Source organism: Ailuropoda melanoleuca, chromosome 6 (assembly GCF_002007445.2).
Source record: "Ailuropoda melanoleuca isolate Jingjing chromosome 6, ASM200744v2, whole genome shotgun sequence".
Taxonomy (NCBI): domain Eukaryota; kingdom Metazoa; phylum Chordata; class Mammalia; order Carnivora; family Ursidae; genus Ailuropoda; species Ailuropoda melanoleuca.
The window spans coordinates 113,126,758-113,140,109 of record NC_048223.1 but is presented as its reverse complement, the minus strand read 5'-3'; the positions used below and the strand labels follow the sequence as shown (position 1 = coordinate 113,140,109).

The window sequence follows — 13,352 nt, the reverse complement described above, 5'->3', positions numbered from 1 at the left end:
ACAGGGTGGATTCTTGGCTCCTCAGTAAGTTCTTATGATTTGACCATCTGGAATGATCTGGAATTTCCAACCATGGAAGGGTAATGCAACTTCCTTCAATTATGTGGTGAGGGGGTTTTCCCATTCAACACACTGCAACAAGAGAGGAAAATTACAAGTCTCTTTGGAATACTGTCTCTAGAATTTTTTTTCCTCAAGGGAGGAAATTTGGAGGCTTCACTATTCCAAACCGTATTTTGGTTTCAGTTGGCATCTGTGACCCTCGTGCTGGCAGCACCGGGGTTGTGCGCCTCTCTGCTCTCCCCACCACATGAAGCTTTAGCTTCAGTCAGCCATCCTCAGCTGCTGCCTTTCCCATCAACTTTGGCACCTCCCATGGAAAAGCCAATGGAACTAACCTCCGGGAAGGACAAGAAGTCCCTGTGGGGAGACAGAATTAGCACATTTGAAATTTTGCCAGTTCCTTCGTGGCTGTGAGGCGGGGACACCAGGAGGACAAGACCTCAGTGATCTGGAACACGGAGAAACTGTGGGGGTGAATCCCACCTGGCCTCCAGCCTCCTCCTGTCCGTGGCTCCTGGCATTTCCTCTCCCCTCAAGCATCGAGGCTGGTCGGGTAATCCCGACAGCACTGTGCATGCCGGTGATGGTTAGTGTGAACACTCGCAGTGTCCCAGGACTCCCCTCGTGGAAAGCAGAGTGCTGCAGCCTCTGCTCCACCCCACAGTGGGGCAGCTGCTATTTTTTGTACCATTGTGGCAAGAGTGGCTCCGGGGATTAAGTGATGTGCCCAAGGTCATGAAGCAGCTGGAAAGAGGCGGAGGCAAGGTTTGGCCTCCGTCTTCCTGGTTGTAAAGTCCAAGCTCCCTCCGCCTCACTTTCCCATGCCAGATCTTGATTTATCAAAGGGATGCATTCCAGGGCACCAGGTGGAATACAGGGTTTAGTGGGGGGAGAAATGCAGATCCTCATTCAGGAGCAGCACCTAAGAGAAGTGCCCCAGAGCAGGCAGTCTCAGGTCTGTGCGGTCCCGATTAAGCTGAGGCCCAGCTGGAGGACTCCCCCCAGGAAGATGGGGGAGTCACTGAGAGTGTGTGTGTGGATGTAAGCACAAGTGTGGTGGTGGGGACAGCCAAATCCGAGTGCCACAGGGTCCTTTTTCTTTGGAAACAGAAAAACTACCGGCAGAGGGTGGATGAGCTGAAGTTCACTAGTGTGGCCGACAGCTCCCAGATGGAGCACGCCAAGAAGAGCCAGGAGCTGCAGAGCGGGGTGAGTCCTGAGCTGCCCCATCCCCACCATGCTGCTGTGCCGCGGGCTGGGCATCTCCGGGACAACAGCACATGCTGCCGGGCACGATCCAGGAACCAGTGAGCCTCTGCATTCGACAAGCTGGGCCCAGCTTTCCCTGGGGCCTCCAGTCTGTCTCTGGGAACTGGAGTCCCTGCTCTCCCTGCCTTACCCACTTCCCTCCTCTGCTGGTTGTGAGGGACAGATGCCCGCTGACATTCTTCCTTTCTGGCTTTCAGGATTGTCCATGCCCTTCTTTCTCCCTCTCCTCTCGCTCATCAAAGACTCCATAATTCTGTAGCCAGCAGAGAATTATCTTTGAGGAGGGTGACCCGAGCTTAGATCTGGGTAGCACAACAATGAAAAAGCACGTGCCTTATTTACACATCAGCGTTCAGCACTCCCCGTGCCCCTGCACTGAGCAGGTGCCAGAGTTGCTACAATGGGGCCAGGACCTTCCTGGCTTTCCTTCCTAAAGGTCCAGGTACACTTGCCAGGAAGTGTGCCATCAATAGAGCTCAGAGTCAGCAGACAGCTGCTGTTTGGGGGGGGGGTGGTGGTGGGAGGGATGGAGAGAGAGAAAGAGCAGAGTGCTAAGTTTTCTGTGGAGTAGATGCTCACCGACGCTGTCTTTTGGGTCATTGCTTGTTTTCTGAGTGTTAAGTACCCTTGAATGAACTGGGATTGATGATGGAGGTGCAGGCGACAGTGTAGGCTTCTTATTTTTCTCATTTGAGGAGTCTGTGCTCATCTGAGCCCTCTGGGGGGTCATTTCCAGTGGCTGTGGACAGAGTAAATGGGAACAGCTTGGGAAGGTTGATGCCTTCTCATGGGAGAAGTATGGGGACCAAGACCTTGGAGGTATTCTCAGGTTGGTCCCCTGGCCACATTCTTCTCTCAGCTCTTCACTGCCTCTCCTTCTGCCTTCACCCCTCCTGCTGGAAGCCTCTTTTACTGTATTCTGCCAGCCAGAGTCTGTTCTGGACAGTTTTGTAATGGACTGTCTGTGCAAGTTACAGAAACACCAAGCAGATCTGAAGACGCATCAGTGATGCCACCGACCCCCCTCACTGCCGCCTGCTCCTGACCCAATGCTCTCTCCCAACAGGTGGCCTATAAGGCAGGAAACGAGCAGTCTGTCCATCAGTATAGTATCAGCAAAGACGAGCCTCTCTTCTTACAGGCCCGAGTCAATGCTGCCAATCTCAGTGAGGTACGGCAAGAGGGATTGGGCAGCTGTAGGCTCTGCCTCCCCCTGTAGGCGCCTGGGCAACAAAACCCACCTGCCATATTGGTGTGTCAACTGAGATTCCATATATCCTGTCATTGTAAACAGCTCATCCAGCAGACCTTATTCCTGGTCACTGTTTCAGGGGGAGGGAAGGACCACCTTTCATAGGAATGAGCTGGCGGGAGACTTGAACCACTGAGAATATAACAGGATAGTAGTCAGTGATGATTCCTGGGTCATAATTAGAGCGGCATTAGAGCATCGATAGAAGGAAGTGAGACTTTAAGGAGTTTCCTTGGGTCTACCAGTTACTAGATGTGTGACCTTGGGTAAATTCTTTGTGCTCAGTTGTCCCATTGGTAAAAAATCAGGGTCATACTAGACCCTGTTTCATTGGGTTGTCGCAATGCTTCAATGAGCTAATATACAGAAAGCACTGGAAGGAGTGTGCACAATATAGCTATTACTCCTAGACACACAAGCATGCATGGTCCCAACTTCCTCCTCTCTGTCTTCTAGGAGGGGCCTTCCTTAGCTCTCCCAGTCAACAGCCAGGTCTTTTGAGTCCTGGTCTGAGTAATGAGTAGAGGGGAGAATTAGAAGGAGCAACAGAGGCTAAATTGATTCACACATGTAGAAAGAGAGGGAAACTTGCAGAAGAAGGAACTTGAACTCTGCAAGTAGGGGCAGGACAGGAAATGGGAGGAGCAAGGACAGACCCAGGGGGACTGGAGGCTGGGGGCAGGGAGACAAAGGAAGGTAGTAGCTGGCAATGCAGCAGGAGCTCGGGCAGCTTGGCTGAGTGGGTGTGTGGGCAGAGGTGGGGAACAGACCTGTCAGAAATGTTGCTGTGTGTTTTGGAATGTTATTCCACTGCGGGCATGTGTTTGAAACTTTTTTCATAAAGACTCCTAGTATTTTTCAAGGCCTCTAGAGTTCGAATTGTGATTCTTTTGAGCGAAGCCCTGTGTGTCAGGAGGACTTGAGGCAGAAACAAGGAGATCTGGTGGTATTCGGGGTGCTGGGTTGCTGTGGAGGGACACAATCAGTGTTTGCCTCCGAGAGCATTACAGAGGCTAGGGAAGCCCTTCCACAGGAGGGTGATCTCTTCTCTCCTACCTCTTCTCAGAAACTATATAAGAGCAGCTGGGAAAACCAGAAGGCAAAAGGGTTTGAGCTGCGTCTTGACTCCTTGGCCTTCCTGGCAGCCAAAGCCAACAGGGACCTGGCCAGCGAGGTGAGTCGGTGCTCAACAAATGTGACCATTTTCCATCCGGGAGAGTCAGAGAGGGTCTGTGCAGGCTCTTCAGCTCTCTGAACCCCAGGGTCCAATCTGTGAAGTGGCGAGAGAGATGACCAGTTTGCAATGAGACCGCCATGTGAGTGCCGAGCACTCTGCTTGCCACATGTCAGTTTTTAGTAGGTGGAAGCATTATTATTAGTGGTAGCATGACGAGTCATCTAAATGGCTTATTTGACAGATTAACTGATGCCCAGAGACCTTCCAGGCCTATCTAAGGATGTTGTGGCCGGTCACCAACTAAGAGTGTGGGCTCTGGTGGCAGATGGACCTTGGATAAAATCCTCGTTCCATCCCCTCTTAGCACTGTGATTCTGGAAAGGCCATGTCACCTTGCAAAATCTCTATTAACCCAGTGGTAAATTGGCAGTTGCCTGGTGGTTATGAGGAAAGGAAACAAATGGATGCGTACTGAGTTTCCGTCGTCCAAAGCTTGTCTGTTGGGAGTCTGATGTGAGCTAAGAAGCCTAAGCCAGAATGTAAGGCCAAGTCCGCTCACTTCATCAAGACAGTCTGGCTTCTAAAATAGATGCACACACATAAAGATACTTCTCTCTGCAAATACATGGAGATATCAGCTGAACAAAACAGTGGCTTGATGATGCGGTCGATTTACCTTCTGGCATAAGCTCCTCATCTCCTCATCCGGCAAGAGCTCTCCAGGCAGCAGTGGTCCGCAGACGCACTGTGAGGGGCCCAGGTTTGTGCCATGCTCGCCTCACAGTAAGTGTTCAATAAACGGTGGCAGATATCGATAGCGTTGTGTAGTTGGCACAGAGGAGAGGGAGCCCTGGCCTCCTGATCATGTTGAAAAGGGTGCCACACACTGGTGTCTTGTTACAGTTTTTAAAGCATTTCCATATTTATTTATTTATTTATTTTTCTGATCCTCATTACTCTTGGCCTTGTATTTTTCTCCAAGCCGGTCTGCTCCCTTGTGCTCCCCATACTCCTGCATATCTCTAGGTACCCCAGTTTTATAATTCAGGCCCCTTTCTCAAACGGCAATTGTATTTTGGCTATTCTGTGTCTTTTTCATTTCGTGACTACTTTTTGTGTATGATGTTTTCTCACTATTCCCAGAAAGGTATTTAAAGTGACTTCCATGAAAGTAACAGTCCACTTAAAAATAAAGCCAGAAAAAATGAGGTTGAATAGCATAGATAAGAGACGGAATGTCACCAGGAACTTGGGAATAGACTGTAGTACAGCTGAGCATTCAGTTTAGCTCTGAGCTGACTGGCAGCTGAGGTGAAAAGGGAAATAATGAGTAATATTTTATTTCACTGTTTGATGACAGGAGGCAAACTCTATATGACACTAATTCTAATAACAGTCTGTTGTATGGCTTTGTTTGAACATTCGAGCCTTCGCTTTGAAAGTGAACAATGCCTTTAGGAGATGCTAAGGTACTCTGCTCTCTTCGTGCTGTTTAGGTGAAGTACAAGGAAGATTATGCGAGGTCCAGAGGGAAGCTCATTGGGGCGAAGGACGCCCAGGGGGATTCACAGATGAGCCACTCGCTGCAAATGTCCAAGCTGCAGAGTGAACTCGAGTACAAGAAGGGGTTCGAGGACACCAGATCCCAGTGCCATGTCTCCCTGGACATGATCCACCTTGTCCATGCCCGCAAGGCCCAGGATTTAGCTACAGACATCGGCTACAAGACAGCATCTCATCAGTTTACTGCTTTGCCCACGGACATGAAGGTGGAATGGGCCAAGAAGGCATACGGCTTACAGAGCGATGTAAGCTCCGTGTGTGCTCGTGTGTGCGTGTCCCCAAGACCGTTTGCCCAAGCCCCCCCCTCCCCCAGGCAGTAGTTGATACCTCGAGATACCTATTTCTGGATCCCAGGGTGGACCCATCTTCGCTTTCCTAGAGGTTCGACTTTTATTCGAACTCTGTCCACTTTTTTAGATTCTGTACCCACCCCCCGGAAAATCACAAAGCGACTTTTTTCTTCTTGGGATTTGCTCTACCTACATTTTCCCTGTTTTCTTTTACTGCAGAGGGGGAAGAGGTATGTGTGACATTCTTAATTGTGGCCTGTTCTGGGAGAGCATCTCCCACCCTCCTTCCAACCGTGGCCGTCCCTTTTCAGTTAGCAGCTGGCTAACCCCCAAGAGCCCCCTCCCCTTTTTCCCTGTACGCCCCACCTGGCTCAGTTTTCCTCCGCCCTCAGCTGACTCTTGCATGAGAAAGTGGGAGAGCTGCAAAGGCAGGTCGCCTGCAGCCAGACTATTCCACGGGGGGCTGGGGTGGGGGGGCCATGTCGACACACCCTTCCTGGTGGAGCTGTTTCCGGATCGATGGGTGATATGCTAGTTTTAGAGAAATGCCCATTTAAATGGCTTTCCATGAAAATGACTCCTTTAATGGGAAGTAAAGAAATGAGAACACCCCCGCCCCCGCCGCCCCACACCGAGAGGTGCATAGGAAGGAATCAGACTCGGTGGGAAGCCTTGGCTGTCTTGTGAAATTCCCTCAAATAGCTCCCCACCTGGGTTCTGTTGTGAATTCTCATTTTCTTCTCCCCTGCTTGTCATTTTAAACAAGAAAACGGGGAAAGCAGACAATGAGGACGTTCCTCTTCCCAAGGTAGACGCGTGTCCCTAATGAGGGACCAGGTGGATCCGCCCCGCCCCCCCCACCCGGCGCGGCGGGGCGGGGCCTAACGCGCCCGCTGCGGGACGCTCCAATTAAAGGGGAAATTAATTGACATTTTGGAGCCCTACCTGTGACTGTACAGAAATGGGTAAGACAAAAGTGGCATCTAATTTGACTCAGTTGGCACCAAGGCGACATCTGGGCGCCGTTAATAGCCCTTTAAATGTCTGCGCACCAACAATGGCCTGCCTTTTTTTTCTTTCTCCTTTGTCAGAACCAATACAGGGCAGATGTGAAGTGGATGAAAGGCACGGGCTGGGTCGCCACCGGGTCATTAAATGTGGAGCAGGCGAAGAAGGCAGGAGAACTCATTAGCGAGGTGAGATTTCCTGACAGCGTGCAACAGGCCTGGCTGCACTAGGCGTGTGGCATTTCTGTATAAAATTAAAATAATTTCCACTCAAAAGGCAAAGAAAAAGGCAAAGCTACATGAAAGGCCTGGAAACCCAGACTAGGGCTGGTAATTAGAGGGAAACTGCATACCAAACACACACCAGTAGGGGCCCATAGAGCCCTGGCAAAAACAAAGTGGGTGACAAATGGTATTATGAATAGTAATGACAATCAAAAAAAGCTCAATTGCTACCCACCAACTTACCTTTTTAATGAAGCAACAAGGGAGAGATGATGAAAAGATACATTTATTGCACCCAGAAAGCTCTTTTGTGACTTTATGCACATTTTCTCCCTCTCTCTTTCTGCCACAGTGTAAACAGTTTTTGAATATTCAAAACTGGTGTGGAGCACATGACTTGGGTCTCTCCTGTTGGGGGGTCTCACTTCTATTTAAATCTCATTCCTGTCTACTTGTAGCCTCCCTAGCTGGACCCTAAGGCGTCACGGCATGTTAAAAAGAGCCTCTGCTCACATTTGAGGAGAGTTTCATTAAACAGATCATTTAAAGACTAGATCAGGGTTTCTCAATCTCAGAACTACTGACATTTTGAAAACTGTTGCTTGGGGGGGCTGCCCTGAGTCTTACAGGGTATTTGGCAACACCCCTCGCTACTTTCTAGATGCCAGTAGCACCCTCTCCCCAGTTGTGACAACCAAAAATGTCTCCAAACTGCCAAAAGATAGAGAGCCACCAGCCTAGACAGGCCAGGGAGCTGTCCTTGCCTCATGCTCACATGGAGGCTGCGCATTCTCCAACAACCCAAATCCCTCTCTGTTCATGTCTGTTTGCTCAGAAGGCAAGTGAGAATTTTTTTTAGTTGTCTTCAGAGTAACCTGGTCTTTCTAGACTTTTGGGTGGGGAGGAGACCACAATTGCCATAGCCCCAGAAGACTGTAGCCTTAGTTATGAGTCTCCTGGGACCTTGTATTGAGAAGACTTTCTTACTGAACATGTAGGTAAAACATAAAGACCCCAAGTTGGTTTTTCAAACACACCTGCCCAGCGTTGACATTTTCCCACGGGGGGTTATTCCAGTTAACCTGACATGTCACAGAGCTGGTTCCAAAAGTGGGATCACTCCGAGTGGCCCAATTTTTTAGAATCTTAGTCAACATGCAAGGCTTAGAAAACCCTGGGAGCTCTGTGGCTACTGTACTATCCTAAGCAGTTCAGTCTGATTGAGGAAAGGCCCTCTTAAAAGGATGATTTTGAGAAACTTGCAGGAGCAAACATCTAGGTTTGAGGATTCATGATCCTAAACTCTCATTGGGCCCACTCATAAAAGGACATGAAAAATAAATATACACACAATTTAGGCTTCAGGATGATTCCTTCATACATCTAAGTCTGGCATCCAGGGGATCTTTCTGGAACTATTTATCCCACGGTGGGCTTAATTTTCCACCTCATTTTGCAAACCTACCCAACAAATGTGCTTATCTTCTATGCTTCACACCAGTTCTCCAACTTCAGTAACGCTGGAAAATCCTTCAGCAACTTCCTCCAATCATCTCATTTCAGTTTGGCACATTTCCAGTTTAGTGTCGGATTGGCTGACCTTTTAATTTTCAGACCGAATGCCATGCACTGTTGAAAGAGCCACAAATGCACACACGCCTGTCACTTAAAGCAGGAGCTGGCAGACCTTCTGTGTCAAGGCCCAGATAGTAAATATTTTCAGCTTTGTGGGCCACACCGTTTCTGTTGCAACTCCTGAACTCTGCCACGTAAATGAATGAGCATGGCTGTGTTCCAATAAAACTTTATTTACAAAACAGGTGACAAAACAGAGATGGCTGGCTTTTGAACTGTACCCTCTTTACAGCCCAGGATACAAGAATTGAACCTGATAAATGAGGAAAGGTTTATAAAATAACCGTTCGATGTGAGGAAAGATATACTTCATAATTCCCTTAAGATAGCAACTGTTCTAGTCTCCTGGAAATATATTTGGATTAAACAAAAAACACAACAGGAATTTACTTAGGACTTTGGAATCAGAATTGGGTATCTAGATATTTTCCAGCATTTGGATTCTTTGTAATTCTTTTTTTTCCCCCCAGTGTCTTTCAAAATGTATGATGGCTCCTTTCAATAATAGCGCCCTTCTTTTTGTTATTGTAACATTTTAGAGAATTCTTGCTTGTGTTAACTGAACTGGGTTCTAAAGTGATTGAATAGTTATATCACTGGCTATTAAATGCAAGGGTTTTGACTGTGATAATCTTTGCCAAGTCCTTTTGGGGAAGGAAAACGGGAAGCTTCAATTGATAAATGTGACTTCCTTCCTGCTTGGGAGACCCAAACCAAGATATGTAAACAACCATGACACGGTATTTGAAGCCTATAAAAAGAATCCTTCCATAAGTGTACATCCCACAGTATTTTACTGGTATAACCTAATTTTGCGATGTTTTCTTTGCACCAGGTAGAAATACTTTAATGTTAATTGACATGAGGTTATTCTTAAATTGAAACAAATATTAACCTGAAGGCACCTAGGATATAAAGATGGAGGAAGCCGAATAATAATTATGTTCACAAATTCACTCTAATCTCAAGCAACCTATGATTTTCCCTTTCAAATGGCATGAAAGAGCAGCACAAAATTCACAGCTTTGATCTTTTTCTGCTCAACAGAAGAAGTACCGTCAGCATCCAGATGCTTTGAAGTTTACCAGTATTAAAGACACTCCGGAGATGGTCCAGGCCAGAATTAGTTATACCCAAGCAGTGGATGTAAGTGATAATATATATACATTATGACTCTAAGAGTGGGCTCTTCTTTCAACACTGCGATTGAAGCTGAGGGGTTCTTGCCTTGCTCCTTCTGTTGTTCTCAGGATGAAGGAACTTCTTGTCCTTTTGCCAGGCACACCTTAGCGGGGGTGCTTCCTCATTAGGATGCGAATGGGGTGTTACTGCTCTTCCAATGCCAAGTGGGGCTCCGCCACCCTGCCGCCCGCACACTCTCCCCTCTTCCCATTTGCATGTCTTCAAGATTTGTCTGTGGTGGGGCCTTTTCCCCTGTCCTTTTGGTTTTAAACTGTTGTTTTCAGAACTGGAACTTTTGGGGCCAAAATTCTTGGTAATTGGCAGACTCAGCCCTGCCAGGGCTCCTTGGGACCCAAGGGCAGGAATTCTTGCTCTCTGAATTCCCCTAAAGACTTTGAAAATGATTTGGGTCTTGTGTGTATAAGACTAACTTTGAAGTCATTTTGTATATTCCCTTTATAATATGAAACCGAGATCTGGCCTTTTGCCCTCATGGCACAGTGCTCGTTGGAGACTAAATTGAACCATGAGATTCTATGAAAATTCACTTTAGGACATGGATTAACCCCTTTTGGCTGATTCTAGTGAGAGAGACCCACAGATCTTTGTGCAGGGCAGACATGCCTTATAAATATCTTCAAACCATTCAACTTGCCACGAGGAAAATTTATGAATCTTCTTGGGGGAGGAGTTTCAAGATTATCTCTCCTTCCCAATTGAATGAATTATTCAGGTGGTGTCTTATTCAACAGGCACTTGGAAATGTCCTGAGTGCCTGTCAGAATATGTTATGGGATGATTTATACACTTATGGGCTTAGGAATTTATATTTCTTGACAATCAGCCCATCAGAAGCACACTGAATTCTGAGAAACACAGATGGTCAAAGAACTTTTGTATGAGGAAAAACAACACCTGCTTCTTCCTTACCCTAACCAACTCTAGGGGGCACTGCTGTGATACGGAGAAACGTGGATACACTGATAAGATTTAGGATGGAAAAGCCTGGCTTAGAAACTTTCTCTGGCGGCCTATGTCAACTTTATGTGTCGTCACCACGAGGATGTCATGAGCCCAAATCAGAGTTCTGGGTGAATAGCACCCCAGACCCACCGAGTAGACATTTATTAGCACAAGAATCCTTGAGCTGGGGGATGGGAACAGGGACAGAAGTAGGTCCAGGGCAAACCTCACCTGTGCAAGAGCCATCTCTCCTGCTTCTGGATTTCGATGCCCTCTCACGGTTGATAGGGAATAACAAAATTACTGAGGGTTAACTAGCTCTCATTTTCTGCTGACCCATGTCAGCAGCTGCTACAAGTGGGGAGTGTTCGTTGAGAGGCCAGTTTCAGCCTGTCATGTTCTGAGCTGGGAGGTAGGGCTCAGGAGGGAATGAAGCATGCGGCACCGTGCTGGCTGTGAGATCTCAGCAGAGGCACCCAGCATTCTGTCTCTCCGGGGAGGGGGCAGCCGCCCCACCCTTGCCTCCGGGAGTGGGACTTGGCTGATGGCTGTGGGGAGGAGCCTCCCGGGTCTAATACAAAACCTCTCTTCGTCCACAGAGGTTGTACAGGGAACAAGGAGAAAACATCAAGCATCATTACACTCAGACAGCCGACCTCCCTGAAGTCCTGCTGGCCAAGCTGAATGCCATGAATATCAGTGAGGTGAGGCTGATGCAAGGCGCACTGGTTTTAAGTACAGGAGATCAGGGAACCTGGGCGGTGCACAACAGCCTGGACTCAGAAGAGCCTGGAGCCCAGTTTAATGCTGTGCTGTCACCATCTTGAAGTTTGTCGTATTTTTGAACAAGGGGCCCCACATTTTCATTTGCACGGAGCTCTGCAGATTAGGTAGGCCGTCCTGCAGAAGAGTCAAGCTCCTTTACAAGAAGGAGACTGGGAGAACTGCCTTAGTACAAAGGGCATTTGTACTTAGGGGTTGAAATATGGGAGCATCAGAATGTAGGCGAGTGTATCCAGTGGCTGTTCCAANACCCCCCCCCCCCCCCCCCCCCGCTTCCTGTTCTTTGATAAAGACGGTTGAGCTCTCTGTATGTTGCGTAAAGAGCTCTGCACACTCAGCCTTACGTCTGCTGCTTCCACTCAGCTTGCTGCTCAGGGAAATCTGGGTCTAACTCCAAAGAGTCCCCCCCCGGAGGTTCTCCCTCTCATGGGTGGACATGAGGCAGGATCCAATTCTTGGTTTTTGCTAAGACACGGTGATTTCGAACTCCAGTTGGCGGGGCGGGGGGGGGGGTGGGCAGCGCGGGAGAAAGCCCAACAACAAAGCAGATCCCCATCTCAGTAATGAGAATTTCAGAACCACCAGATCACATGAAGGTCTCTATTTGTCCACATCTTCCCAACAGACACGTTATAAGGAATCCTGGAGCAAACTTCGGGATGGTGGCTATAAGCTGAGATTGGATGCCATTCCATTCCAGGCAGCAAAGGCTTCCGGCGAAATCATAAGTGATGTGAGCGTCCACTTCCATTATTCTGTCAGTGTTTAATACTAACCCATTTTTACTCCTTTTGCCCCAACCCCTGCCTTTTTTTGCCCGCGGATACTATCCTCTGCTTTTCCAAATGACTGTGTTAGGGCAATCTGATAACGACCAGTGAGAAAGAACAGACCAGACAACAAAAAAATCTCCGGGCCCGGGTACAAAGCCCGAAGGCGAACTGTAACTCCGGACCCTGGGCAGATGAAATGCACCCACCACCAGGCGCTTTCCTAAAGCGAGTCCGCGGGCAGAGGCTGCTAACAATGCACCCACCTCCACCTTCCTCCAGCGTGGGCCGCCCAAGTGCTCACCGTCCTGCCACTTCCTATCCAGCCCTTTAGTCATTGGGAGTCTTGCATATGAAAGAATAGGCCTTTTGACGACTCCCGCGCATTTTCTTTCAACTCACCCAGTCACTGTCAAAAGAACAAAACATTTTCGCCCAATACCCACCTCTCCCATTCCGTGTCCCTTGTCCCCGAGCTGTTACTCTCTCCCGCTCTTTTTCCCTTTAGTACAAATACAAAGAGGCGTTTGAGAAAATGAAAGGGCAGATGCTTGGCTCCCGGAGCTTGGAAGACGATCTCAGCCTCGCACATTCAGTGTATGCAAACTCGCTGCAGAGCGAAGTAAGTGGGAGAAAATGCAGCGGAGCTGGGCTCTCCCCTCCCAGCCTAATGATGTCCAGCCAGCTTATGTCCTTGGTCCTTCTGGTTGTGGCCACTGGTTCTGTCCTAACTTGCTGTTAGATCTCTTGGCTCCTCTGGGCTTCAGCTTCTTCCTCCATCAAGAGAGAGTTTGAGCTAGTTGACCCCTTTGCTCCCTTGCGGGTTGGGCATTCTGTGGTTTGACCAGGGGCCACAGATGGGGGCCTGTGGGCTAGATTTGCACTGCAGAGGTGTTCTGTTTAGTCTGCAGAGTGAATTAATTGCAAACCTTTAAAAATGGAAATTTTCACATAAAAGTTTTAGACTTCTGGCCAGAAGCTGAGCCTGGATCCCTCAAGGCTAGAGTTGAAGTGGACTGTTGAGAGCTCCATTGAGAAGGGATCTGTGCTCCCCTGGTCACAGCGGCCACTCCCTGCTCCCCCACTTCCTGGTTTACTCCCTGGTGCTACTTGTCTGGTCCCTGGAAACAACTGAGTTTGCAACTCTTGATTTCAACCGCCTAGATGCTGGCA

At 48.5% G+C, this 13,352-nt stretch overlaps 1 protein-coding gene across 5 annotated transcripts in view; it reads left to right on the top strand.

Annotated features, from left to right (window-relative positions):
* The window catches only part of LOC100467296 (nebulin-related-anchoring protein), a 69,714-nt gene that overhangs the window by 33,563 nt on the left and 22,799 nt on the right, over window positions 1-13,352 (top strand). For all 5 annotated transcript variants that reach the window (XM_019805782.2, XM_019805776.2, XM_019805779.2 and 2 more), the window contains 9 exons: window positions 1,174-1,272; window positions 2,399-2,503; window positions 3,651-3,758; window positions 5,258-5,569; window positions 6,706-6,810; window positions 9,529-9,627; window positions 11,226-11,330; window positions 12,035-12,142; window positions 12,688-12,801. In XM_019805782.2, the coding sequence (XP_019661341.2) occupies window positions 1,174-1,272; window positions 2,399-2,503; window positions 3,651-3,758; window positions 5,258-5,569; window positions 6,706-6,810; window positions 9,529-9,627; window positions 11,226-11,330; window positions 12,035-12,142; window positions 12,688-12,801 (1,155 nt within the window). The remainder of the gene's footprint in view (window positions 1-1,173; window positions 1,273-2,398; window positions 2,504-3,650; window positions 3,759-5,257; window positions 5,570-6,705; window positions 6,811-9,528; window positions 9,628-11,225; window positions 11,331-12,034; window positions 12,143-12,687; window positions 12,802-13,352) is intronic.